Source organism: Labeo rohita, chromosome 1 (assembly GCF_022985175.1).
Source record: "Labeo rohita strain BAU-BD-2019 chromosome 1, IGBB_LRoh.1.0, whole genome shotgun sequence".
NCBI lineage: Eukaryota > Metazoa > Chordata > Actinopteri > Cypriniformes > Cyprinidae > Labeo > Labeo rohita.
In genome coordinates, this window is record NC_066869.1 from 35,148,811 (window position 1) to 35,176,730 (window position 27,920).

At 37.4% G+C, this 27,920-nt stretch overlaps 1 protein-coding gene across 1 annotated transcript in view; it reads left to right on the plus strand.

Annotated features, from left to right (window-relative positions):
* Nucleotides 1-1,472: 1,472 nt before the first annotated feature.
* LOC127170003 (FERM and PDZ domain-containing protein 1) overlaps nucleotides 1,473-27,920 on the plus strand; it is a 29,526-nt gene continuing 3,078 nt past the window's right edge. The window contains exons 1-15 of the mRNA XM_051117726.1: nucleotides 1,473-1,650; nucleotides 10,560-10,704; nucleotides 10,825-10,985; nucleotides 13,266-13,368; nucleotides 13,573-13,618; nucleotides 14,846-14,950; nucleotides 15,663-15,758; nucleotides 16,768-16,893; nucleotides 18,298-18,417; nucleotides 19,269-19,405; nucleotides 21,738-21,861; nucleotides 22,168-22,260; nucleotides 22,918-23,100; nucleotides 24,714-24,858; nucleotides 25,327-26,403. Of these exons, the coding sequence (XP_050973683.1) occupies nucleotides 10,604-10,704; nucleotides 10,825-10,985; nucleotides 13,266-13,368; nucleotides 13,573-13,618; nucleotides 14,846-14,950; nucleotides 15,663-15,758; nucleotides 16,768-16,893; nucleotides 18,298-18,417; nucleotides 19,269-19,405; nucleotides 21,738-21,861; nucleotides 22,168-22,260; nucleotides 22,918-23,100; nucleotides 24,714-24,858; nucleotides 25,327-26,403 (2,617 nt within the window). The 5' untranslated portion in view covers nucleotides 1,473-1,650; nucleotides 10,560-10,603. The remainder of the gene's footprint in view (nucleotides 1,651-10,559; nucleotides 10,705-10,824; nucleotides 10,986-13,265; nucleotides 13,369-13,572; nucleotides 13,619-14,845; nucleotides 14,951-15,662; nucleotides 15,759-16,767; nucleotides 16,894-18,297; nucleotides 18,418-19,268; nucleotides 19,406-21,737; nucleotides 21,862-22,167; nucleotides 22,261-22,917; nucleotides 23,101-24,713; nucleotides 24,859-25,326; nucleotides 26,404-27,920) is intronic.

The following is a 27,920-nucleotide window of genomic DNA, read 5'->3' on the forward strand; positions in this document are numbered from 1 at the left end:
AGATGGCCGCCGCCACGCCAGAGCCTGTCGCAAAGATGGCCGCCGCCACGCCAGAGCCTGTCGCAAAGATGACCGCTATCGCCCCGTCAGCCCAGCCAGCGCCTGCTAATGCCACGTCAGCCCAGCCAGCGCCTGCTAACGCCACTTCAGCCCAGCCAGCGCCTGCCAACGCCACGTCAACCCAGTCAGCGCCTGCCAACACCGCGTCTGATCCCAAGCCAACTCCTAAGCTCACGCCTGTTCCCGAATCAGCTCCAGAGATCACGCCCGTTCTCAAGTCAGCCTCTGAGGTCACGCCTGATCACAAGCCTGCGCCAGGGCTCCCGTCTGATCACAGGGCTGCGCCAGAGCTCTCGTCTGATCACAAGCCTGCGCCAGAGCTCCCGTCTGATCACAAGCCTGCGCCAGGGCTCCCGTCTGATCACAAGCCTGCGCCAGGGCTCCCGTCTGATCACAAGCCTGCGCCAGGGCTCCCGTCTGATCACAAGCCTGCTTCAGGGGTCCCGTCTGGTCTCAAGCCTGCTCCAGAGGTCCCGTCTGGTCCCAAGTCTGCTCCAGAGGTCCCGTCAGTTGGAGAAGCCGCGCCAATGCCTCCTGAGGTGTCAGCCGTGGCTGTGGATCCTCCCTTGGAGGTGGCGCCCCCCTACAAACTCTCTGCTTCTCCCCTCATTCTGTCTGCCTCCTCTGTCACTGTTCTCCCCAGGTCCCAGTCTATGACGCAGGTTCCTGCTCTGCCTCCTGTTCCGCCCCGGAAGGCTGCTGCGCCTCCTGTTCCGCCCCGGAGGGCCGCTGCGCCTCCTGTTCCGCCTTCCGTTCCGTCCTGGAGGGCTGCTGCGCCTTCACCCTCTATTCTGTCTGCCTCCTCTGTCCCTGCTTTCCCCAGGTCCCAGACCGTGACACGGATTCCTGTTCCGCCCGGAAGGCTGCTCCACCTCTTGCTCCGCCTCCGGCTCCGCCCTGGTGGGCTCCTCCGGCTCCGCCCTGGAAGGTTCCTGCTCTGCCGGTCCTGTCTCAATCACCGGGTCCTCCGCAGGGACCTGGCCCTCGGCCCCCTTGCTCTGTCTAACCCCCGCCCCACCGCTCCCTGGACTATGGTTTGTTTGGAGCGTCTGGAAGCCGCTCTTTGGGGGGGGCTATGTTACGAATCTGGTCGTGTCCTGTGGTCCGCTCACCGCCAGATGTCGCTCTCACCCTGTCACTTCTCACAGACTGTTGCTGTGCACCCCGGACTACTACTCCCATCACCCATTGCGCCTATTGCGTCGACTCCTGTGACCTATCAGAGACAGTATAAATACCTCGGTCTTCCTGTCACTCACGGCCGAGTATTGGATTGTGTTTTCGTTGTTTCCCAGTGTTTAGTTCTCTTGCCTGGCCTATCCCGTTTTTCCATGTCTTTGTCTGGAATTATCAATAAAAGTATGCATATGGATCCGCTCGTCTCTCGTCCCGTTCCCCTCGTTACAGTTTTCCTGAGCTAGCCAATTAAATAAATTTAATGTTAGCTGTCAAACCAACGGACTGAGGTATCGGAAAGTCCTTCAGAATGATGAGTAGACTCAAATGATCAAACCAAAGCTGTGAAGAACTGGTGATGCAGTCCAAGGAAAAGTTCCTCCTCAATGGGGAAATACATAATCTTACTCTAAGGTAAGTGTGTATGCCTGTTTGTGTGTACTTGTGTGTTCATTGTGTTGTGTGTTTACGTGTGTAAATGGCTGAGTGATCGGCTCAGTGTGTGACGCAATGTCCCAGTCTTTACAAACCTAATCCAATTAGAATACTTGTCAGTAACCTTAGGGTCGTCTGTCCGTAATGTTCTGTGCATGTACAGTCCAAAAAAAGTAAATGAAAACATGGTTCAGTGTGCTAATTGAGGGAATTTTCTGTATTGATTTTTCCCACAGGTTTGAACTCGTCCTGGCATAACATTATAGTACCTTTTCCATTTCTTTTCAGTTCTTACTTTAATTGGAATGTAACATCTACACTAGAGGATAACTCTGTAATTTATTCGGTTGCACCATTTGCTCTTAACGCAGAACGTAGCTGGTAGGTTGTAAGCTATATGTAAGTAATGTGTAGTTCCATTATATGACATTTACCCTCAATGATCCAACAGCCACCTTTAAATATGTAAACAGAAGTTGTGTTGAAAATGCAGTGAATTTCTTTCTTTTTTTGGCTGATGCAACTAATGGTAGAAATATGTTACTACTGAAATACAATATTAATTATGAATAACATAATAGGTATTTTTATATTTAAATACCTATTCAGAAACTGTAATTAAAACTAATAAACATACATAAACACTGATACAATAAATTTTATTTGTATATATATCACTTTATTATGACTGATTTTATTTGACTTGCACAACATTGAATGATGCACACAGATGTGTTGTTTAGGTTGCAATTGTGTTGAGCTCACATAATGTTCACTGTGTTATAAAATATCATATGACACAACGTTGGGGTGGGCGATATGATCAAAATCTTGTATCATGATATGAGTAATTTTATTTCACGGTAAAGATGTGTCTTAAATAAGGTCTTTATGATATCAACATTTTTAATACCAAAGAAATTTTATAATTCTGTTCACCAGTGTAGGGCCCTATGAAATCCATTTTATTTTTTCCCAAATTCCCTTTTTTTTCTAAATTAGTTTTTTTTTTTTCGTTTTCATTTTTCTGGATTCAGTTTTTTTCCATTTTAATTTTTCTAGACTTGTTTTAATGGTTAAATCAAAAAGTATGTCTAATTATTTAAATCATTAAACTTAAACAATTTAACAATTCATTGAAAGCTTAACAAAGATTAAAAATGTAAAGAATTTTTTTCTCAAATTCTGTTTTATTTTTACCAAATTCTGTGTTTTCCTTTAACATAAGAAAATAAAAATAAATAAAAAAAAAAAATATATATATATATATATATTTTGGATTCCATTTTAATGGTTTCATTACAGTTTTTGTTTGTATATGATAATCTGACAGTTTTTCACAAATGAAATGGTAAAATGGTCATGAAACTGAACCGTGCTTCATATTTAAATTGTATTTTCGCAGCTTAATATTTACAGACACTATCACGTCCATATCACGTTTACTGACCTATTTTTGATTTATTCATCCAAAATTCCATGACACTCCACATTATACAGTGATTTCTGTTTTTAAGACGTGATTCCGTACGCATGTCAATATCACAAAAAACTAATACTAATTAATTAAAAAATTAAAAAAACCAAAAACGAACTCAAGCTCACTGAAGACAAGTAAACAGTCAGCGATTAAAAAAGAATAAGAAACTAATTACAAGCAATAGGACAAAAAAATACAGTACAAAAAATAAAATTAAATGTTTTTTCTTATTGATGTTACAAAAGTGATTTAGTCAAGAGCAGTAAGAGATTTTCTCTCTTTTTTGGTTTGATTAACATGAATGACAGACAGCAGGAATATTAGACTGCTCCAATATACTGTTACACGTGTTTTGCTTTCACTTAAAGGGGTCATCGGATGCTAAGTTCACTTTTACATGTTGTTTGAACATTAATGTGTGTTGGCAGTGTATGTACTATCTACCCTATAATGATAAAAATCCATACAGTGGTTTTAATTAATCTGTAAAAATAATATCCCCTTTTTCAAATCGAGCCATGCCTGTCGTTGTGGCATCACACCAACAGAGGCCGCTCCCACGATAGTTGATTGACATGAGCGTTTTACCTCAGATCAGCTGCAACAGTCCGCCCTCTTTGTTTCGATGTCGGAGCAGGGATGTAAGTTAGACAAGAATATCTCCGATTGAGGTGTTGTTTTGCTGGATGTAATAATGAACATAGTGGTTGTCATGTACTCCCGACATCTGAGTCGCCGAAGATGCAGTAGATTACATTTGTTTGTGAATGGAATGCGCCTCCTGATCTACATATATCCGTCTATGTTTGTGCGAATCATTCATGATCCGGCTTCACTTACAGCAGAAGCGAGTATAAGGGTTTTTTATGAATCTTTGCGATTGCCTTTCCTAATAATGTGCTAGTTAGCAAGTTTAGCGGCTAAACGCGACTAAATACGGCTAAAGTAAACAGGCTTGTCACTCCACAGAGAGAAGAGAGGGGCGAGGAGAGCAGAGCTCATGTGCATTTAAAGCAGCCTCGACCAGAATGAGATGATTTTTGCAGAGCTGATTTTGGCAAGGTAAAAAGGTTTGTTGTTTTACACAATTTTTAACCAAAGTATATTATAGACTTTTCATTAAGACCCTAAAGAATCATATGAACTTGTGGAAAATGGGCATCCGATGACCCCTTTAAGACCAAAATTACCTACATTTACTTAAAGGCCGTTAAAGTGCCAAAAATAACAATCTTTACATGTGCACATCTCTCTGACAGCACTCAAAAACAGTGTCATTAAGCAAAACAATTGCGTTTCAATGGCTTAAAATCACTTCTTTTTAAACAAGTTTAAAAACACATACAAACTATAAGTTTTCAAGACCAAGTAGCACAGTAACGTCATTTGAACATGTAACCACGATAGAGACGATAGTCCAGAACCTCTAATGGTTGACAAATTTCAACCAGTTAATTGCGTCTACCGCTACATCACCTACCCCTAGTGCAACCCAAAAAAGTTGTAAATTAGTGCCCCTTTATGTTAAATTTAAGTTGTAACTTACACACAACTGGTTCAACTAGCCCTTTATTTATTTACTTTTTTACAATGTAGCATATTAACATCGTCTGTGAGTGATGTTTGCGAGACAGACGTGTTGTGATACACCTGAGGTGTGTAACTATGTTTGACACTTTTAGTCTGCTAAAAGATCTATTACTGGCTAGGATCCTATAACTGATAGACTAAGTGTACATTTTTAAGCCATTTAGCATTGCTCAGTGCTAACGTAACATAGTAAGCATAGTCTGCTCTGACTGGTCCACTACCCGTAATCCTCCCTTGTGAACGTGAATGAATTGCAGACAATTCTTACGTTAAGTAGCTCAACCTAGCCATTAGCGCTAGCTGCCCATGCTAATAATGGAATACAGCTATTATCTCTCAGAGAGAGAGAGCACGAGCAGACCTTTTTTATGAGGGAACATGGGCATGAGGGGGAATTAAACCCCACTCTACAGGACACTAATCTAATATAGAGCGAAAGAGAGAGAGAGAGTCAGAGAGAGAGCAGTAAACTGAAATGTTTTATTGTGAAATTCATTGAATATGGGCCCCTATTCCACTGCTACAACACAGATTTAATTCCTGGATCCATTTTAGTGATCTAGCAGTTCACAGACTTCTAACTGTAATTGAATCTTTTTTTCTTTAGCATATGAAATAATCGTAAGGTCTTCCACTGGCCTCTGATTTTCCTGTGATGTACATTAGATCCCATTTGATCAAGACAGCACTGAAGCATACATTATGAATAAAATATATTAAATAGTGCCGAAAAAGTAATAAGATTTGTATAGGGAAACCTCAACATTATGTGGTGCTTAATCCTCTTGAAGACGGAAGGGTGAAAGAGAGGAGGAGGTATCTTTAAGTAACTTAGCTTTAAAGAGAGATTTAAAGGAAAGGACCTATAGATGGTTACCAGCAACTCTGTTGTATTTAAAAAGAAATAGAGTGGTGTTTTTTTAGTGAACAATGCGGTTAGGCAGAATAGCTGCTAATAAGTTATCATTCATTATTAAAATTATTAATATTTAATCAGGCAACAATAATGCAACAACTGGAATAGTTGATTAGAAAATGATTTATAGAGGAAGAGTGGAAAAAAAGCAGGTGATGGTCAAGAGGTGTTTTTCCTTATTCATAATGCAAACTGCCTGAGGTACAAACTGTTCTGAAAAAGAGAGCATATTGTTGTTTTTGCTATTGGGATCCTACTTTTTTCCATTAATTGTTAGGGTAAGGGAATTGTTATGGTTAGAAATTGCGGTTTAGTTATTTAAAAAAACATGAAGACCAGGGAAATTAGAAGACCAATTATGTTGTTTAATTCATACCTGCGTAACAGAATAAATAAGATTTTTGGTTTAGCAAAGAGGTGTGCCCCAAGGTTCAATATTAGGAACACTTCTTTTTACTATTTATGTTAATAATTTACTGCTAATTTTCAGTCATTATAATGTTCAACTTCATGCTGATGACAACATACAATGCGATAACAATTGTAAAGTATATTAGAATCAGAATGGTTACATTTCCTATTATTGCCATCTAATCAGCCATGTTAATTTCTGTCAATGAATGTTAAGGCTGCAGTGGGTCATCTTTTTAAAGTCAGCCTCATGCTCTGAATGAGGCAAAAAAAAATCCTCATTTGAGTTTCTTTCAGATCTGTTGTTCATTGTACAATTAGATAAACAAAAAAAGTGTACGCAGATTAATCTAACGAAGTGAAAATGGCACTTGACATCAATGAAAACTGCCCCAGTAATTTTTGGTTATTAAATTAAATGCCTCAGCCTGGAGCAAAACAGTGTTTTGCTCTAGGCAAGTTGAAATCTGTTTTTTTTTTCTCTATAAATAAATTGATTTTTAGTGATTTAATACTTATAAACCATTAAAAACACACATGCTTGAGCTCTAAAGTTGTTATAAGCTGCTAGTACAGTATATGCTTCTGTAGAAGCTACTAGTTTGATTCAAACAGAAATCAAAGTGTGATTTTGTGTGATTTGATTTCACCAAATTATGTTGCTGAATTAAGCTTTGCGAAGTATGTAATCAAACCCTTTGAGACTTTTTATTTTGCAATAAACTTAACAATGTGTTTTATATTTATTATCAATGTGTATAATTAAATTGATCTGTAGTGTATTGTCATTTTAGATATAGTTACATACGGACAATATAGTCTTTCCGTATATAGACTTTCTATTTTTCTCAGATTTGACAGTATATTTTTGCTGCAAATTGATAGTTGTATTGCTGGTTGGTTTAGCTCAATAAAAAAATATTTATATATAACCAGGGCGGTCGCTATTGTGCAAGTCAAAATTGCTGGGCGAGTGCTGCACAGTGTAATGACTTTGATGTGGTTTATGCAGTATTGATAACAGTGTTGACAGCTGTAAAATAAATGGAAAGTGAGATCCAAATCCTGTGAAATCTGAGAACATAATGTGACTATGAGTCATGATCTCCCGGGATCTCTTTCTCTTTTTTGTCGCAGAATATTATTTATCTCTTTGTCTTTGTTGGTTCTTCTCTCTGTTGACCATGAGGCTCCAGATTGTCTCTCATATTCCCTAGTGGGATGTACTTGATACAGAAGCACAATAAACTTCAACCCTTCATAAAAAGCAATTCTGCAACAACACCACAATATGCACAACCTACAGTATAAAAAGAGATGTTTCATACCACTGTAGGAAGAGAGGGTAACCACACATTATCAGAACATTATCAGTATATTGCTGTGCATTTTGCTTGCCCCAGCTATGACCATTATGAGCGTATATGCTCAGCCTGAAGGGCACCGTAAACAGCATGAATGAGTGTACGGCATTACATTACTTCAGGAAGCGGATAGAGAAATTCCGCACCATCTATAGATAATTTGGCTCAGACATTTATATTATTGATCACATGACATGCAGGTAAACAACTATTTAATATTTTTAGTATGTGTTTTATCTTGATTTATTTTATTAATTTATTTTACACTTTAGCATACGGACCAATTCACACTGTTAACCAGCCTCTTACTAGCAGGCATATTACTAGCATATTGGCTGTTAGTTATTAGCAAAAACTGACCTTAAAATAAAGTGTGACCATTTTAATTTTACATTAAACAGAAAACAGTGTGTAGCATTAAATGGGAATAAATCTGATTTTACAGTTCAACAAAGAGGTGTGCCCCAGGGTTCACTATTGGGACTACTTCTTTTTATATTAAAATATGTGAAACAGAATACGCAGAAAAATTTTAAAACATTCAAAAATGTGTGATTTGAAAATTCATATTTAACAATATATAAATTTGTGGTTAAACTTTTTTTTTTAGTTATTATTAAAATTTTACAATTACAGCTGTCAGTTTAACACGTTAACCGCCCCCAGACCTGTACATCATCATATATTTCATATAGTTGACTATTAACAAATATGATGCAGGGCAACAACTCCACAAATGCAGTTATGCCCTAAAATTCAAGATATTGGTGCAAAAAATGCCCCTGTATGTGTTATATTTATATTTATCACACATCACGCAATATCACACAGGTGATATTGACACAACTGCTGATTTTGTCACGCGCTTAAATGTGATTTTATACAACAGTTCTGTAAATAAGATGTTGATATCGTGTTATGTTCCAAACACAATATTATGTGTTGCTCAATTTTGTAGAGGACATATTACCTTTGAAGCCATAGCATAATTGTTGCATGTCTCCGAGCAACACAGCGTGTTTAGTTTCTGAATGAATCTGTGTTTTGTACGAATTGTGTGAACCAATGATCAGGATTGCTAGGTTTTTACAACAGAACCCACCCAATTGTACCCAAAAGTAGCCTGGTAAAAATCGCATTCTGGGGGGTAAAATACACATTTTTTGGCAGGGTTCTTCTGGTCAAATTAGCATTCCAGGGGCTAATATTATATTATTGGGGTCATTTCAACCCACGGACATGAAAAACAACCCCACGGCACAATTTTAAAGTAGCCCAATTCCGCGGGAAATCATGGACTTGGCAATACTGACAATGATTCAAAAACCCATTCATAAAGAGAGCCATTTATTTCATTCCTGAATGAATCAGCCATTTGAATGAATCAAACAAATAAATGTATGACTCATAAAGACATTTACCACCACCTACTGGCAAATTTTGAGTATCATTTCATTTAAAAAAAAAAGAAGAAGAAAAATAAAAACATTAAAGGGATAGTTCACCAAAAAAAATAATTAAAAATTAAATTCTGGCATCATGAAAAACCAATACAAATAGTCCCAGGGTGTGACAGTTCTCCCCCCTCCCGGAAGGCACGACTTCGCGCTGTAGAAAAACAAACAAAAGAGCGACGGACGGCGGGGACTTAAGGGGTGAACAAAGGAGTGGACGTGGGATGGCAACAGGAGGTCAGTGCAGGTGGAGGCTCTGGTGGAAGACAGACTCCCTGGAGCAGGACAACAAACAAAGTCCACGGTGGTGACAATGGAGGGAGGAGCCAAGGAGAAGATAGAAGGTTCTAGGGCGGATCAGGCGGAGGGAGGAGCCAGGGTGGAGACAGAAGGGATCCGGAGCAGGAGGATCCAGGCAAGACCCAGGCTGCAGCCATGATGGCGGCCCACGGCAGAGCTGACGGAGGGAGGAGCCATGGTGGAGGAAGGGCTGACGACTCCAGGGGGCTGACCGACGTCGGCGGATTAAGTGGAAGTGGAGCCAGAGGCGGAGATGGAGAGCCGACGAATCCGAGCGACACAGAGGATCCGGAGGGCCAAGGCAGAGTCCAAGGCTGGTCGGATGTGACGGGCTTAGGCTCCGGGGCGATCCTCAGCTCTGTCGCTCCACGTGGCAATGACTCGTCACTCACGCTGGGCTTTGGCTCTTCGTCTGCGGTGTGCTTAGGCCGACGCTCTGTGCTGCGGGGTGATGTTGGAATGGCCACTGGGTCAGGAGTGGGGCTTGATGTAGGTGGCGAGGTACTCTCGGGGACCTTCCCTGGACAGCTGTGCTCATGTGGCGGTGTTCAGTCCAGCTTGGTAAAATGAGCAGAGGCAGCTGTCCGGGTAGTGTGTCAAGTTCACTAGAAAAAAAGTCTGTTGTGTGGTCCTCGAGAGAGCGTTGCCCTGCTCCAAAAAATAATTAAAAATTAAATTCTGGCATCATTTACTCACCCTCATGTCATTTCAAACCTGTTATTTGTGGAACGAAAGAAGGTATTTTACGGAGTGTTAATAACAAAGCTGTTTTGGTTACCAATGACTTTCATCATATGAGCCAAAATGTTCCATAGTTTATTATAGGCCATTGTAGCCTAAACATTTATGTGTAATAAATTCTATGTTGAATCAATTAAAATATTTCTTTCTAAAGCTAAAATTTGTAATGTCTATGTCACAATGTGACATAGATGTGGATAATGTGGATTCAAATGTGGATTCAAAAGTCTTTAATATAATCCAAACGGGTAAATCCACAAGCAGGGAAGGAACACACATACACAGACAAGACCGGACAACAAATACTGAACTGAAACCAACTTATAAGGACAGGTGATTACAATGAACTTAATTAAGACTCAGGTTAACTAACAAGGACATGATATGGGCAGGAACAGGAAAACCATATATGGGTACATGAGGGAAAAACCAATACAAATAGTCCAGGGGTGTGACAGTCTAGTTGATACTTTCTCATTTAACACAAAAAAAGCTTTAAATAATCTTTTGTGGGTATTTTCACATTCAAATTTATTTTGCAATTAATTAATTGAAACATCTTGTAATTAATGAGATGAAAAATTTTAATCGACTGATCGACTGATATATAATTATACAACCTTTCTTTCCAGTAAATAGTGGCCCAATGGTGAACTTTCACCCTGTGCATAGCTAAATGGAGGAGCGGGACCGCAGTCGCTCACCGTCTCGCAGGACCAGCAGAGTAGAGCAGGTGGTGGGACGCTGGCTTCGCCGCTCCAGAGAGTCCCTCAGCCGGTACCATTTTTTTTTAAAATCTGAGAATGATTGTGTGAATGAGTATATTTGCTTTTTTCTTTGTTCATGTTTGAATAGCATCATAATTTGATCACCCTCTCTCTCTCTGCCTGCACATAGAGAGCGTGTGATAGATGGGCAAGTTGCCGATAATGGCTCCCAGGAGCAGAGAAGCTGTCCAATTAGAGTCACTGTTAAGATCCCACTTGACCCCACCCTTAACTCCCATGGCTTTACGGTCTCAACACACACTCCACCCCAGGTGCTGGACGTGACAGAAGGTACATTACATACACAGTCATCTCTAAAACATTTATCAGCTCAAATGGATTCTACACTGAAAAAAGATGTAAAAACAATGTTTAACTCCAAAAGTGTACATAATTACACATATGTACACATAATTACACATTGGTAATAGTGTGTTATACAGTGGGAATAATCCCACTATAGGAATATCTAATGTCCACCCTATGAACTTAATGAATATGTCATTGTAATAGGAAGGGAATGACAAGCTCTATTGAGAAATTCTGTCGTGCAGGACTAAGGTCCTCTCTAAACAGGCTGAAACTGTGGAGATAAAGCATTGCTGAGATTGTTACATTTTTGAAGTTAAATTTTGATTTTACAGCACATAAGCCCTTCATGAAAATCAATAAAACAGCTACAGCGCATTAGCTACAAAACAAACATCCATTACTGCAAAAAGGATACTGCAGTAATATATTTATTGTTCAAATAAACTTGAGTCAAATCACATTAAATTAGCAAAGAATGTCATATTAAAGGTACAGTTACAAAAATTACCCTCTTATATTTTCATAACCTCTTACCCTCTTATTTTATTTTTTAAAAATGTTTTGCATTGCTTTATGCAGATGAATCTATTAGTGTATATTTATATGATATATAGTACATTAAATGAGTTGGTAATATTTTGCAGTAATGTTTAATTTCAGTTCAGCTTCAAAGAATTAAATTATTAAATAATTACTAATGCATTATTAAAAAATAAAAGTTGTGTTTTTAACATTAATTAAAGAAGTTCACTTCCAGAACAAAAATTTACAGATAATTTACTCAGATGTTCAGAACATCCAAGATGTTCATGTCTTTCTTTCCTCAGTCGTAAAGAAATTATGTTTCTTAAGGAAAACATTTCAGGAATGTTCTCCATATAGTGAACTTCTATGGTGCCTGCGAGTTTGAACTTCAAAAGTGCAATTTAAATGCAGCTTCAAAGGGCTCTAAACGATCTAAACGAGGAAGAAGGGTCTTCTTTTTGTATACTTTTTAACCTCAAATGCTCGTCTTATCTAGCTCTAGCGTCTTGTGTACTCTGTGTAATCCGGTCAATACAGTTAGGGTAGGTCAAAAAATTCCCATCTCATTTTCTCCTCCAACTTTAAAATCATCCTATATGATATATATTTTTTGTAAAGGGTGTTTGACCTTATTTGCATATTTACTTTGTAAACACTGGGTTGGTACCTTTGCAGCGATGTAGGACGATTTTGAAGTTGGAGAAGAAAATTAGATTGGAGTTTTTCAACCTACCCATAACTGTATTGACCCGGATTACACAGAGTACCCATGTACATCACAGAGCTGGACAAGACGAGCATTTGAGGTTAAAAAGTTTATAAATTGTAATTTTTTTTTTTTTTTTTTTTTTTTTAGAAAATAACCAATTGTTTTGCTAGATAAGACCCATCTTCCTTGGCTGGGATCCTTTAGAGCCCTTTGAAGCTGCATTTAAACTATATGTTGGAAGTTCAAATTCACAGGCACCATAGAAGTCCACTATATGGAGAACATTCCTAAAATGTTTTCCTCAAAAAAAAACAAAAAAAACAATTTCTTTACGAGTGAAGAAAGAAAGACATGAACATCTTGGATGGGGGTGAGAAAAATTATCTGTAAATATTTGTTCTGGAAGTGAACTTCTCCTGCAATTAAAATGAACTAACAATGATAAACTAACATTAACAAAGATTAATAAATACTGTAATAAATGTGTTGCTCATTGTTCATTCATGTTAGTTAATACAATAACTAATATTAACAAATGACACCTTATTGTAAAGTGTTACCTGTGAAATATATCATTCACTGTTCATGTTAGCTAATGTATTAACTAATGTTAAGAAATTAGACTTTACTGTAAAGTGTTACAGCTTTTATCTTTAATAGATCAAAGACATCTAATTCAGTTATACAAGCAATTTTTTAAAATATTCAATGAACATAAGTTTGATGATTGAAATGTGACCCAACAGCTATTTGCATGTATTGCCTGCATGTACAGCAAGATGTTGGCTGACTAGTTTGGCACATGGAGTTGTGTCTACAGGAAACCCTACTCTTGGAATGGCTGAAGCCATCTGGTTACCCCAGAGCCAAATAACTAGCCAGTAACTAGGACAACATGAACCCTCTTTCTCAAACATTTCTATAAAACATGATAACCGTGAGGAATCAGAGTAGTAATTGAATTCTAAATCTTTTTCAAATGATTGACAGCTACAGTATCATTGCATGTATGTCTGTTTTTACAGGTGGCCCTGCTGATGGAAAGCTTGTCCCTGGTGACCAGCTTTTCAAAATAAACAATGTTGCCGTTGATGATCTTTCTACAGAGCAGGCTGCTGACATCATCAGGTATGTTGCAGGTATACAATTAGCTATATCTGGCTGCTCAGATGTCCAGTTTTACCTCATATTTTATTTAATTTTCATGTGGCCAAAATTATAATAAATGTGCATCTTCAGAACATATACTAATTAAGGTAAACTTGGACATCTGGTGACTCAAGCTGCATCTGTACAACTAATTCTGCAATACTCTTTTCAACTTATTTACAGGGAATGTCAGAACACCATAACACTAACTGTCCTGAGAAATACTGTGGTAAGTGTATGTGTGCACAGTTAGAGACTCTCTCTCTCACACACACACTGTTATGTCTGAAAGAGGCATGGCAGGAGGATGTGGTGTTGTGCTGCATTATAGCAGCAGGCAAAAATGATGACCGAAAGTTTTTTATAATAATCAGGCCCAAAGGAAATCTGTACCCACAGAGCTCAGCAGAAAGCTCGCTAAATTTCTGCAGAACTTGATGTGCCTTTTAAAGTGCGCATCTCCTATCTCTTATTTGTTCATTTATTACATATTTTGTCTTATTTGATTATGCTTTCAGCTTTCTGTAACCCCACTAAACACATTTTATCATATATATATCTACACTCTTAAAAATAAAGGTGCTTCACGATGCCATAGAAGAACCTTTTTTGTCTAAATGGTTCCATAAAGAACCTTTAACATCAGAAGAAGCTTTCTGTTTCATTTCTGGGGGCTGGGGACCTACAGAGGGTGGGCGTCTGTATAAGAAAAAAGAGAAAGAAATATCACAAAATGTATTGTAATAGTAAGAAATTTTTAAAATGCATTCATTCATGTGATGGTGTGACCCTTACAGGAACACCAGCTGGAGGGCAAAACAAGGCTTTCCTCCACTGACCCCCAGTTATTTTTAGGAGGGTTGCATTAAGTAGTAATGTAGTAGGAAGGCCAAATTCAGTTTACACCTTATTGATGAGGCATATTTTGTACAGGCAAGCAGACAAACGCAGAATATAAACGCAATGCGCAAAGTTAAGCATTAAATAGTTTCCCATAGAAAACCATTGTTCACCCAAAAATTCTGTCATTAATTACTCGCCCTCATGTCGTTCCAAACATGTAAGACCATCCTTCATCTTCAGAACACAGTTAAGATATTTTTGGTGAAAAAAGCTTTCTGACCCTGCATAGACAACAACACAACTACCATGTTCAAGGCCCAGAAAGGTAGTAAGGACATTGTTAAAATTTTCTTCTCCTGCATGCCAGTCTTCAACGAAGGTCTTACGAGTTTGGAATGACATGAGGGTGAGTAATTATGACAGAATTTTCATTTTTGGGTGAACTATCCCTTTCATTTTATTGCTTATTTCTTAGTGACAGATATGTCACAATCATGCAGAGACATTTTGAATGCCAGTGCAATCCTGTAGTGAATGTTTATTAAAATAATATGTCATTGACATATCAGACATGTCTATAATTGTGCTGTTTGTCATTATGGATGTGCTACAGGGGCCAAAGTCATCCTTCATAACTCCAGAGAAGAGAGCCAAGCTAAAGTCAAACCCGGTTAAAGTGAGGTTTGCAGAGGAAGTGGTGGTCAATGGTCACTCACAGGTTTGACGCATTCTGTTCATTCATGCTGCTAATAATGGAGTATTCATATGTGCTTATTAACAAAAAGAAGATAAAGAGAGTGAGTGATAAAGAAAATGAAATAGACAATGTGAACAATAGAGTGGCATTGAGAGGGAAGGGATTTGGCAGTCTACCCAGTCTTGGGCAAAACCTCAATAAATAATTTATCAGTAATTTATTAATAATTCAATTAACCATTAATCATAATCTTTGCGTAGCTTTGCTGACATGGTGCATAGTATATCTGCAATTTTTATAGGTGGTGGGATTTGTCATAATATTTATGATAGAGCACCCTAAAGAAACAGTCCACCTAAAAATATTATTTTTGAATGTTTTAGATGTTTTAGATGGTCGTGAGGATGTTCATTTCCCTTAACCCGAGATGTTTTTAATTAACATCTAATTAAGCAAGCCCATTATCAAGCACACCACATGACTAAGGCAGTGATAAAACTGTTTATCTTTTTTGTAGGCAGCTTTTGAAGGGCTTAATCTTTTTAATATGATAAAAAGACTGATAAATTTGGCTTAACCAGAATTGGTTTAACACTTTGTTGAAACAGGCAGTTGTTTTATAATATAGCATATGCACTACAATAAGATTACTATTATGTCTTTTACATATATTATTGTATTTATAAAAATATGTCTGTTGACCTTGGATCCTATATTGACGTCTGACCTCCAGGGGAACTCTCTGCTGTTCCTGCCCAATGTTCTGAAGGTCTATCTGGAGAATGGCCAAACAAAGGCTTTCAAGTTTGAATCTAAAACCACTGTTAAGGTACCGTAGATATATTCATTATAGTCTGATGTGCTTATTTTTCAGCTAGCATTAAAGGATTAGTTCACTTCCAGAATATAAATTTCCTGATAATTTACTTACCCCTTTGTCATCCAAAATGTTCATGTCTTTCTTTCTTCAGTTGAAAAGAAATTAAGGCTTTTGAGGAAAACTTTCCAGGATTTTTCTCCATATAGTGGACTTCAGTGGTGCCCAACCGATTAAAGGTCTAGCATTTGTGGTATATCTGGAATATTTTCCTCAAAAACCTTAATTTCTTTTCGACTAAGGAAAGAAAGACATGAAAATTTTGGATGGCATGGGGGTAAGTAAATTATCAGGAGATTTTTATTCTGGAACTAAACTAATCATTTAATTGTATTGCCTATTTTTGGCATCCAAAAACAAAAAAATAAGAAAAAGCAAAAAGTACAATGGTAAAACCATGTTTTTCAAACATGTTCCATTGGCAGTTTGGAGTCAGTTAAATTAATACTTTTATTCAGCAGGGATGCATTAAATTGATGAAAAGTGACAGCAAAGGCATTTGTAATGTTACAAAAGATTTCGGTTTCAAATAAATGCTGTTCTTTTGAACTTTCAGTTTGATTTCTGAAGGATCACGTGATACTAAAGAAATGAGTAATGGCTGGAAAAAAAGGCGTTGTCATCATAGTAATAAATTATGTTAAAAAAATATTAAAATAGAACCATAATTAAATTGTAAAAGTATTTTTGCTGTATTTTTGATCAAATAAATCCTTGGTGAGCAGAAAAGACTTTCAAAAACATAAGCCCCAAACATTTGAATAGTAGTGTAATAACCACTGTACATGATTATGGTAATTATTCAGTACCATTACCATCTAATACAGATCAATGGAGCATGGTACCATCACAGTGATCTATAGGGGATGTCTTCTTAGCTTTAACCTGTGTTGTGCATTAATGTCCTATATATAATTTCACATGCTTCATGTATCCTTTTATGTAATGTGTTTTCCACCAGGACATAGTAATGACTTTGAAGGAGAAACTCTCAATCAGTCATATCGAGCACTTCTCTTTGGTGCTGGAACAGCAGTACAGCATCAGCAAACTATATCTACTGCATGAAGAAGAGATTATTCAAAAGGTACACACACAAACGCAGTAAAGGTCCACATGAAAATGCACATTAATAGGTTGTTCCAAACCTGTGAGACTTTCTTTGCTCTACAGTGAAAAACACCATGTAATAAAAGTGAATAATGTGGGCTGTCAAGAACTAGAAGTCATAAAAGTAGTCCAAACAATGGATAGTCTTTATGAAGCTATCATATGACTCCAGAAATTCTTCTTTTTACTTTCATGGTGCTGTTTTTATATTCTTTAGGTGACTTTATTTTAAGGACCAATTCTCACTATTAACTAGCATGTATATTACTCACATGTTGGCTGTTTATTTGTACTTATAAAGCACATATAAATGTCTTATTCTGCATGAGCATATTTTAGATCCTTTAATCCTACCCTATACCTAAACTTAAAGGGGCCATCGGATGGTAAGTTCACTTTTACATGTTGTTTGAACATTAATGTGTGTTGGCAGTGTATGTACAAATCTACCCTATAATAATAACAATCCATGCAGTGGTTTCTAATTTATCTGTAAAAATAATACTCATCGAGCCATTCTTAGATGCCTGACGTTGTGGCGTCACACCGACAGAAGCAGCTCCCATGATAGTTGATTGACATGAGCGTTTTACCTCAGATCAGTTGTAACAGTCCAACCTCAATGTTTTGATGCCGGAGCAGGGATGTAAGTTAGACAAGAATTGAGCGATTGAGGTGTTTTGTTGCTGGATGTAATAATGAACGTAGTGGTTGTCATTTACTCCCGACATCTGAGCTGCTGAAGATGCAGTGGATTACATTTGTTTGTAAAGGAAATGCAACTCCCGATTTACATATATCCGTCTATGTTTACGCAAATCATTCGTTGATTCCGCTTCACTTACAGCAGAAACGAGTATAAGGGTTTTTTTATGAATCTTTGCGATCGCCTTTCCTAATAAAGTGCTAGTTAGCAAGTTTGGCAGCTAAACGCGGCTAAATGTGGCTAAAGTAAACAGGCTCGTCACTCCACAGAGAGAAGAAAGGGGCGGGGCAAGCAGAGCTCATTTGCATTTAAAGCAGCCTCGACCAGAATGGGATGATCTTTGCAGAGCTGATTTTGGCAAGGTAAAAAGGGTGTTGTTTTACACTACCATTGAGAATTTTTAAGCAAAGTATATTATAGACTTTTCATTAAGACCCTAAAGAATCATATCAACTTGTGGAAAATGAGCATCCGATGACCCCTTTAACAACTACTTTACTATTATTAAGCAGCAAATTAGAAGTTTATTGAGGAAAAAGCCATAGTTGATAGTTAATAGTGAGATTTGGATCTTAAAATAAAGTGTCACTGAGGTTACTTCTTTCTACACACATCTGTAATTGTTAAATGCCTCACATACAGTATATTATCTAATACTCTGTATGCTTGTGACAGGTGGTTGAAAAGAGGGAGACTCACGACTACAGGTGTCTGTTCCGTGTCTGCTTTCTACCTAGAGACTTTAAGAGCATGCTCAAAGAAGATCCTGTGGCCTTTGAGTATCTATACTTACAGGTGTGTGTTTGTATCTGGGTGTATATATGGAATAGCTCACCTAAAAGTTTGCTGATATTGTACCCTCCCTCAGAATATCCAAGATGTAGATAAGTTTGTTTCTGTATCAGAACAGATTTACAGTATAGCAAAGTAAAAGAGTTCAAACAGCTGACAGAAGCATTACAATAATCCTAACAACTCTATCAAATAGTCCATCAATGAAGCAAAAGGCTGTGTGTTGATAATAAATAAATCCATCATTAAGATGTTTTTAACATCAAAACATTGCTTTTGGCTAAAATAAAATCCTCTGTCCACTGCTTTCTGCAGTGTAAAAGTCATCTATTCTGAATCAGGAGATAAATATAAAGGGTTTACTTTTTTTGTGTATCAGCAAAACATTGTACTTTTGTAAAATGAAGAATGGTGAATGGTGAATGGTGCATGTTTTTCTAAAGGCACGTCTAGTGTACTGCAAAGATGCTGAGTCAGCATCATCAACTTCATCTTTGCAGCCGACACTGACTCAGAAAACACTAGTTTATTAATAAATAATTAAAACATCTCCTTGCTATTTTTTTCCAACACATTAATAGTCATTACTTTTGCTGTGTTTTGCGGTAAGCTTTATGTGCGCTTGAGTGTGAAATAGGTATCATCTGAAAGCTGAGGTGATAAGTATTAACTATTTAAGTGATAACTATTTTAAAAAATCTGAAATCTGAGGTTGCAAAAAATCTAAATATTGAGAAAATCGCCTTTAAAATTGTCCGAAGTTCTTAGCAATGCATATTACTAATCAAAAGTTTTGATATAATCAATAACTGAATAAATGTTTGTGTGTGTGTGTGTGTGTGTGTGTGTGATAGAGTGTGAGTGATGTATTGCAGGAAAGGTTTGCAGTGGAGATGAAATGTAATACAGCTCTCCGACTGGCTGCTCTACATGTACAGGAAAAACTAGCCAGCAGTGGACAATCCCTTAAAACACCACTGAAGGCCATCATGTGAGTACACACAGACTATTGCCATAAGTGGCCATACTATTTCCACTAACATAAGAAAGCTTGCTGCTGCATTTTCTAGTTATTCCCCTACTGGTTGTACACTACTATTCAAAATTTTGAGGTCAGTAAGATTTTTTTAAAACAAATTAATACTTATTCATAAGTATATATTAATATTTGATGAAAATGTATGGGACTTCCTTTTCATCAAAATGCACAAAACATGGGGACAAAATGTATCCACAACAGTTGAGATAATAATAAAAAATGTTTTTTAGCATCAAATCAGCATATTAGAATTATTTCGGAATGAACATCTGACACTGAAGCCTGGCTGCAAAAAATTCAGCTTTGCCATCAAAATTGTACCTTTTGGGGTACAACAGCTTGTCACTAGAGCAGTACCTATTAAAGGACATCTTTGTACCTTTTTTTTTTTTTTTACCCCTAATAGGTACATATTAGTACCATACTTTAAGGGTACGTGTAACTTCTCTGAGGTACGAATAAAAAAGAAAAAAAAAGGTACAAAGATGTTTTAAGGGTACTGCTCCAGTGACAAGCTGTTGTAGCCCAAAAGGTACAATTTTGACCCCTTTTTTCTGTGTGAAAGGTACAAAACAGAGTTTAGTACTTTAGTAGATTGGTATTTTTAACATTATATCAGTTAATGACATTTATGTTATTTTAATGTAGTGTAGTTTTTAATGTTACAGTAAAGTTCTGGCAATCACAGCTGTGTTTTTGTATTTTCTTAATGATCACTAATATAATTCATGGAAAGATTGAAATATATTAAACATATACTTAATAAAAACCTCAAAATATATGCCAATATGTTCTGTAAGATAATTAAATTAACCAATTTTGTTTAAATGAAGGACTGCATAAATGAGTACACCCTAGATTTAATTCAGCAAATGTATAATATTCTAGTACTTAGTATGTCCCCCAGAACTTTAAGCATACTGCTCTGACCCTTCTTGGCTTTGAGTAAACAAGTTCATGACAAATTTTCACATCTGTCCTGTTTAACTCCTGGAGGACGACCTACTTAAATGCCCCGGTCTTTAATGGGGAGTTTTCATGGGCTCGTCTCTACAGAATCCCACACAGCTGCTCAAGAGCATTAAGATTGAGTGAAATACATGTCCACTGAAGGATTTTCACCTTGGGAGAATGAATATCTTCATTGTCATGCTGAAAAAATGCCCAGTATTGCAGGGAATGTGGGGAGGGTGGCATCTTCTGTTTTAAGTGTTTGTATTACATCACACAGTGGTGTGTGAATTCATGACAGCTTTGATAAAGCACAACTCCCTCACACCTTCAGCCCTCACACATCCCAATATAAGAGCTTTACTACCACTGAACGTCACTGTGGATACCAGGCACTTCTAACTGTACTCCTCCTCTAGCAACACTAGAACATTTTGGATGCTTTTGGATCCGAAATGATTGACTTGGTCTTTGAGACCACAGTATGGATTCCGAGAAGTCTATATTTTGTAAATGTGGGCCTTGCAAGAGGTTAAATGAGTTTATTGTGCTTTGGCTACAGTGGGTAGTTCTAGTGGTGACAACAACCATGCATGTCACTTCTGCAGGCTGCTTTGTACTCTGTGAGATAAAGTGCTGCTCTTTTAATAGCTTTTGCTGGCTCTGAGACACTTGCATGATATTTCTCCTGCTCTTTTTTTAGCAAAAATTCCCACATCACTAAATGAAAACTTAAAGTGAAGACCTGATTATTTCAGGAGCCTTGTCACAAGTCCATTGTTTTTGAATGCCGTTGTTACTTCTGCTATATTTTCACACTTAAAACAATAATTTGGTATTCCTCTTGTACCATTGTCCTCTTTTATGCTAATAAATAATTTAGATGGCAGTTCTCTCCCAAGTGGTTTTATTGCTGCCAGCATTAAGTCTGGTATATATATATATATATATACATATATGATTCAGCGGGCTATATAACACTTTTAATTGTCAGGAAATTACTTATCTTTAAAAGGTTTAATCAAAAATAGCTTTAAACCTATACACTTTTTTTGTTTTGTTTTATTTAGTAACTTTCAGTGTATTCATTTTTGCAACACAACATTTTATCACTTTAATAGGAAAATCTTATTTTGCTGAATTTTTGACATTCTTCTTTGGTAATTGATCAAGCAGGCTTGTTGTAACATTATATCTCCAAAGAACCCTAACATGTCATCTAAGTACAGAGTAATTGCTGGATTTGTTAAGTTTTAGAGGGGGTGTACTCATTTGTGCTGTGTACCGTATGTGTCACGCTATTCTACACTGTCTGTACTATTTCTGTCTGAAGGAAGGAGTGGGGTATTGAAAGCTTTGTGTCCCACACCTTACTGCGAAACATGAGAGAGAAGGACTTGAAGAAAGCCATCAGTTACCACATGAAAAAGATTTTGAATCAGGAGCCCAAGCAAAAGGTAGGAAGAATGTAAATCATTTGCATACTATGCAGTAAAATGCTAAAATTAAAACACAGTATCAGTAGTGATTTTAAATGTTATTTTGGTATATATCATGTTACGGAATGACACTAAATCAATGTACAGTACCATGATTTTTTACTTCTAAAGAATGTCATGGTTGATGTCAAAAAATACCATATTACTGCCATGGTACACACACACACACAAAGGTTTTAGAATGATTATTTTGGTATTCTTTGTTAGTGAAGTACAGTATGATGTGTACTTACATTATTTTAAATGTGTGGGATGTTTTCAAAGGTGATCTCAGTGGATCAAGCTAGACTGAGCTACTTGAATGAGATGTCTGAACTCAAGTCCTATGGAGGAAAGGCTTTTAGTGCCACTATGATGGTAAGAGATGCATTCTGAGACTTAATAGCCACTTTCAGATATGAAATCCATTAAACTGCTGTAAAAATTTTGCCGGTAAATGTACCCCACCTGCATTTACACATGCAGTGGCTTTACATCTTTCATCTGTATCACACACTCACACATCAGCACTAGAGACCTAACCTTAACAAAAGTATTAATGGAATTTAATAAATAAATAAATAAATAAATACTCACTGACCCGAAAATATACAAAGAATTGTGTGCTTTATGTTTTAGTGACTGTATGTATGTGGGAAAATATTTAAAACATGACATTAAAAATACTAATGTTTGCATGGCATAAAAAGGCAAGTAAAAAGATCACTGAATGTTAGACTTTTCTTTTTACTGAACCCTTCATTGGGTCATTGTTTGCTTTCCATAGAAATGTATCATACATTTCTGTTTTATGTACTTCAAACAGACTGCATGACTAAATAAAACAGGTAAAAGCGAGGAACTGAAGATGTAATGTACTGAAAACAGATTAGGAGAAATGTCTGTAACAACCCTTTTGGTTTACCCTGTCCTTCCTTCATTTTTCCCTGCTGTCCATTCTACCATATATCACAGTCTTCGTTTATCACATGCCCTTCTTTCACTCTGTCTGTCTCACTGTCTCTATTCAACTAGCTCCAGGACAGAGAGTCAACAGTGAGTTTGTTGGTGGGAGCTCAGTATGGGCTGAGTCAGGTGATCAACCATAAGCTGAGCATCATGACCACAATAACTGAATTCAGCTGCATTACCAGAGTGGAACTATTACCTGAGTCTGACAGAGTTAGTCTGGTCAAGATCTACCTGCAGGATATAAAGGTATGCAGTATACAGTACATACTCATATTTACATCTGCATACAGTGTCCTTCACTAATATTGGCACCCTTGGTAAATATGAGCAAAGGTGGCTGTAAAAATAAATCTGCGCTGCTTATGCTTTTGATCTTTCATTCAAAAAAACTCACAAAATTCTAACCTATCTTTAAAGTAAAACAAAGGAAAGTAGGGGAAAATCTGAAAAAAATTAAATAAAGTTTTTCCCTAGTTCACGTTGGCCACAATTATTGGCACCCAATTATTGTAATGTCCTTTTCCCAAGATAACAGCTCTTGAGTTTTCTCCTATAATGCCTGATGAGTTTGGAGAACACCTGACAAGTGATCAGAGACCTTCCTTCATGCAGAATCTCTCCAGATTCTTCAGATTCACAGCTCTTTTCTTCAGTTCACCCCACTCATTTTCTATAGGGTTCAGGTCAGGGAACTTGGACGACCATGGGAAGCTTTATTTTGTACTCAGTGACATATTTTTGTGTTGATTTTGATGTTTGTTTTGGATCATTGTCCTGATGGAAAATCCAGCTATGGCCAATTATCAGATTTCTAACAGAGGCAGTCAGGTTTAGGTTTTTTATCTGTTGGTATTTGATAGAATCCTTGATGCCATATTTCTGAACAAGGTGTCCAGGACTTCCGGCAGAGAAATAGGGTCACAACATTAAAGATCCAGCTGTATATTTACCTGTGGGCATGGGGTACTTTTTATCCCATCTGGTGGGTTTGCTGCCAAAAAGTTTTTTTTTTGTTTTATCTGACCATAGAAGACAGTCCTGTTAGAAGTTCCAGTCATGTCTGACTATTCTAGGGGGGTTTTGGATGAACTAGGAGGACTTTTCTTAAAAACCTCCTAAACAAGTGGTGATGTAGGGGCTGTTTGAATTTTTTTTTAGGCTTTCTGACCCCTTTCTGATCCTCGAAGAGTCTTTGGCTACTCAAACCCTCCTCCTTACCGTACATTAGGATATAGACACACGTCCTCTTCCAGCCAGATTTGTAACATGTTTAGTTGCCCTGATGGTGGAAATGGGGATTTTTAGCTATTTTAGCTATTTTCTTATAGCCACTTTCTATTTTGTGAAGCTTGACAATCTTGTTCTGCACATCTGAACTATATTCTTTGGTTTTACTCTTTGTGATAGATGAATGATTAGGGGAATTTGGCCTTTGTGTTCCTCATATTTATAATCCTGTGAAACAGGAAGTCATGGCTGGACAATTTCATGCTCCTAGTCACCCTGGTGTGCTAGAAAATGTAAATATGAATAGGAATATACTTCAGAGATATTTTACTCATAAGAATTTCTAGGGGTGCCAATAATTGTGGCCAACATGCATTGGAGAAAAACATTTATTTCATAATGTGAGTTTCCCCCCACTTTAATTATTTTACTTCAATGAAAGGTTAAAATTTTGTGAATTTTTGAATGAAAGCTCAAAAAGATAAACAATGCAGATTTATTTTCACAGCCACTTTTCTACCAAGAGTGCCAATGTTAGTGGTGGGCCCTGTATATGTACACTTAGTTTAATCCTTTCTTTGTTCTGTCAGCTCTGTCTTTCTTTCACATTGTCACAATTTTCCTGTCTTCAGCCAATAACCTTGCTGATGGAGTCAGTGGCAGCTAAAGATTTATCATGTCTGGTTGCTGGATACTGCAAACTGCTTGTGGACCCCCAGATCTGTGTGTTCCCCTGGTCACCTAATTCAAAGAGCCACCGCATATCAGCAGAGGAGGGTAAGCAACCTATTTATCTGTTGAACTGAATCCGATGGTCTAGCAAAGTTGAAAAAAATCCCATGTGAGCTTTGATGAATGTTGAACATTTTGAAAACTCTTAAAAGCCTCTTGAAGCAAGAGAAAACATTGCTGCTCTGATTTAAAAAAAAAAAAAAGCTTCATGCTTCAGGCAGAATCTAAGCACTCCACTTCCACTTTACACTACTCGCATACACTGGCTGCAACAGTTTTCTAAATAGCTATAAAAAAGGTTTCACAGACTTTTTAACAGTGGAAACCATTTGTATCTATAGCCTTTAAAATCACAAGGTGTATGACAATTATATCATTACTATGAAAAAACACTTTGACAAAAACGATTGGAAGTAATTAGGAGTAGTGAGTATGTAGCCAACCTACACTGTACAGAACATTTTCACAGTGTGATTTATCTTTTTTTCTCTATGCTTCTGTCATTGTGTATAGGTTATGTGTCACACTGTGGCAGTGACTCTGATGACTCAGACACAGACGTGGATGCTCTCCTTGCTCATGTTGCTAGCACTGCCAAAAGCAACGACGCAGCAGATAAACCCAGTGATAAGCTACCAGAAGAACCGGAAAAAGCACAAAGTTACATGAAAAAAAATGAAGAGGTGGAGAAGGAAGGAGGCAAAGAAGAGGAGGTGGTTGAGAAGAAGGAAAAGGAGGAGTTCAAAGAAAACATCCATGAATCTATACATGGTGATAATGGAGAGACAGCAGAAAGAGACAACGAGAGAGTGGGCACGGAAAAGGAAGACAAAGAGCAAGAGAAAAAGCCAGAACATCCTCAGTGTGTCATCATTGTGGATGACCCATCATCTGAAGCGTCTGATTCATACCAAACTGAGTCACATTTCATGACCAGCATGTCTAGTGACTCTATAGATGCCCTAGAAGAGGATGACCTCATGACCTACTTTTCTACCAGACGCCCATGCCATTTACCAGTGAAAGACTCTTACTGCTGTGAAGATCGCTATTCACCATCATTGTCTCCACGGCAACTGCACAGCAAAGATTCTCATTCCCAAAGTGACCTGTGCTCTACTGATTCCCATTGCGAGCCTGATATTGACCAATTCTTTTGCTTTCCTGCACTCTCAAATATTGCTGAATGTCTACCTAGTCCCCCTGCAGCCAGTGAAGAGGAAGACTGTGAAGAGTTGGGAATAGAGAATGAAAAACATGAAAACGGGTCACCTGAAGAATGTCCTGGAAGCACCGTACCTCCTCCTGGGGACTATGTGTTCACGTTTGAACAAGGAGACACTAGACACTATTACAATATCTGCTCCAATGTTACCCCTGATAGTGCCCGGAGCCTTCCACGACCTCTCTCTCCTCCAGGTCCTATGGAAGTACAACCAGATCAAGAAAGAGAGGAAGTGAATCAGACAGACACAGTGCCAATTTTTCAACCCCCACCAGGGTTTGGAGACAGCAGTTCAGATGATGAGTTCTTTGATGCTCAGGAAAGATTCACATCCCCTGAAGAACCCTTCTCAACTGCTATGACAGGTATGACACAGGGGAGATTCTCCATGAAATGTTCTCAAAATATTTTTATAACATGTTGTAGAAGTTACGTATGTCAAACGTTTACATACACTATGCAGAATTTGCAAAATTTTAATTATTTTACCAAAATAAGAGGGATCATACAAAATGCGTGTTATTTTTTATTTAGTAATGACCTGAATAAGATATTTCGCATGAAAGACGTTTACATATACTCCACGAGAGAAAATAAAAATTACATTTATAAAAAATGACCCCATTCAAAAGCTTACACACACTTGATTCTTAATACTGTGTTGTTACCTGAATGATCTACAGCTTTGTTTAGTGATAGTTGTGCATGAGTCCTTCAGGTCCTTCAGGTCCCACAAATTATTTGGTTTTTCAGCATTTTTGTATATTTGAACCCTTTCCAACGATGACTGTATGATTTTGAGATCTATCTTTTCACACTGAGGACAACTGAGGGACTCATATGCAACTATTACAGAAGGTTCAAATTCTTACTGATGCTCCAGAAGAAAACATGATGCATTAAGAGCGGTGGGTGAAAACTGTTTGAATTTGAATGTCAGGATAAATTTAACTTATTTTGTCTTCTGTGAAACATGTAAGTATCTTCTGTAGCTTCTGAAGTGCAGCACTAAATGAAAAAAAAATATGACATTTAGGCAAAATAAGAAAAATGTACACATCTTTATTCTGTTCAAAAGTTTACACCCCTGGCTCTTAATGCATTGTGTTTCCTTCTGAAGCACCAGTGAGCATTTGAACCTTCTGTAATAGTTGCATACAAGTCCCTCAGTTCTGCTCAGTTTGAAAAGATGGATCTCAAAATCATACAGCCATTGTTGGAAAGGGTTCGGGAAAAACAAAGAATCAGTGAGACCTGAAGGATTTTTCTGAAGAACAGTTGCCAGTGTTACTGTTTAGGACAAACAAGGGACTCATGAACAAATATCACTAAACAATCAAGTGTATGTAAACTTTTAAACGAGGTCATTTTTATAAATTGAACTATATATTTTTTCTTGTGGACTATATGTAAACATCTTTTATGCGAAATATCTTTTCAGGTCAGTACTAAATAAAAAATAACATGCATTTTGTATGATGCCTCTTATTTTGGTGAAATAATTAACATTTAGCAAATTCTCCAAGGTGTATGTAAACTTTTGACTTCAACTGTAGTTTACCAAAGAATAAAAATTCTGTCATTAATTACTCACCCTCATGTCGTTCCAAACCTGAAAGACCTTTGTGCTTCTTGGGAACACGAATTAAGATATTTTTGATGAAATCCGAAAGCTTTCAGTCCCTGCATAAACAGCAGCACAACTGACACATTCAAGGCCCAGAAATGTAGTAAAGGCATTGTTAAAATAGTCAATGTGACATTAGTGGTTCAACCGTAATGTTATGAAATTACGTGAATACTTTTGGTCTAAAGACAACTAAAATAAAGACGTTATGGTCAAAGACTGACATAGAAGAGAAGAAATTGTTGAATAAAGTCA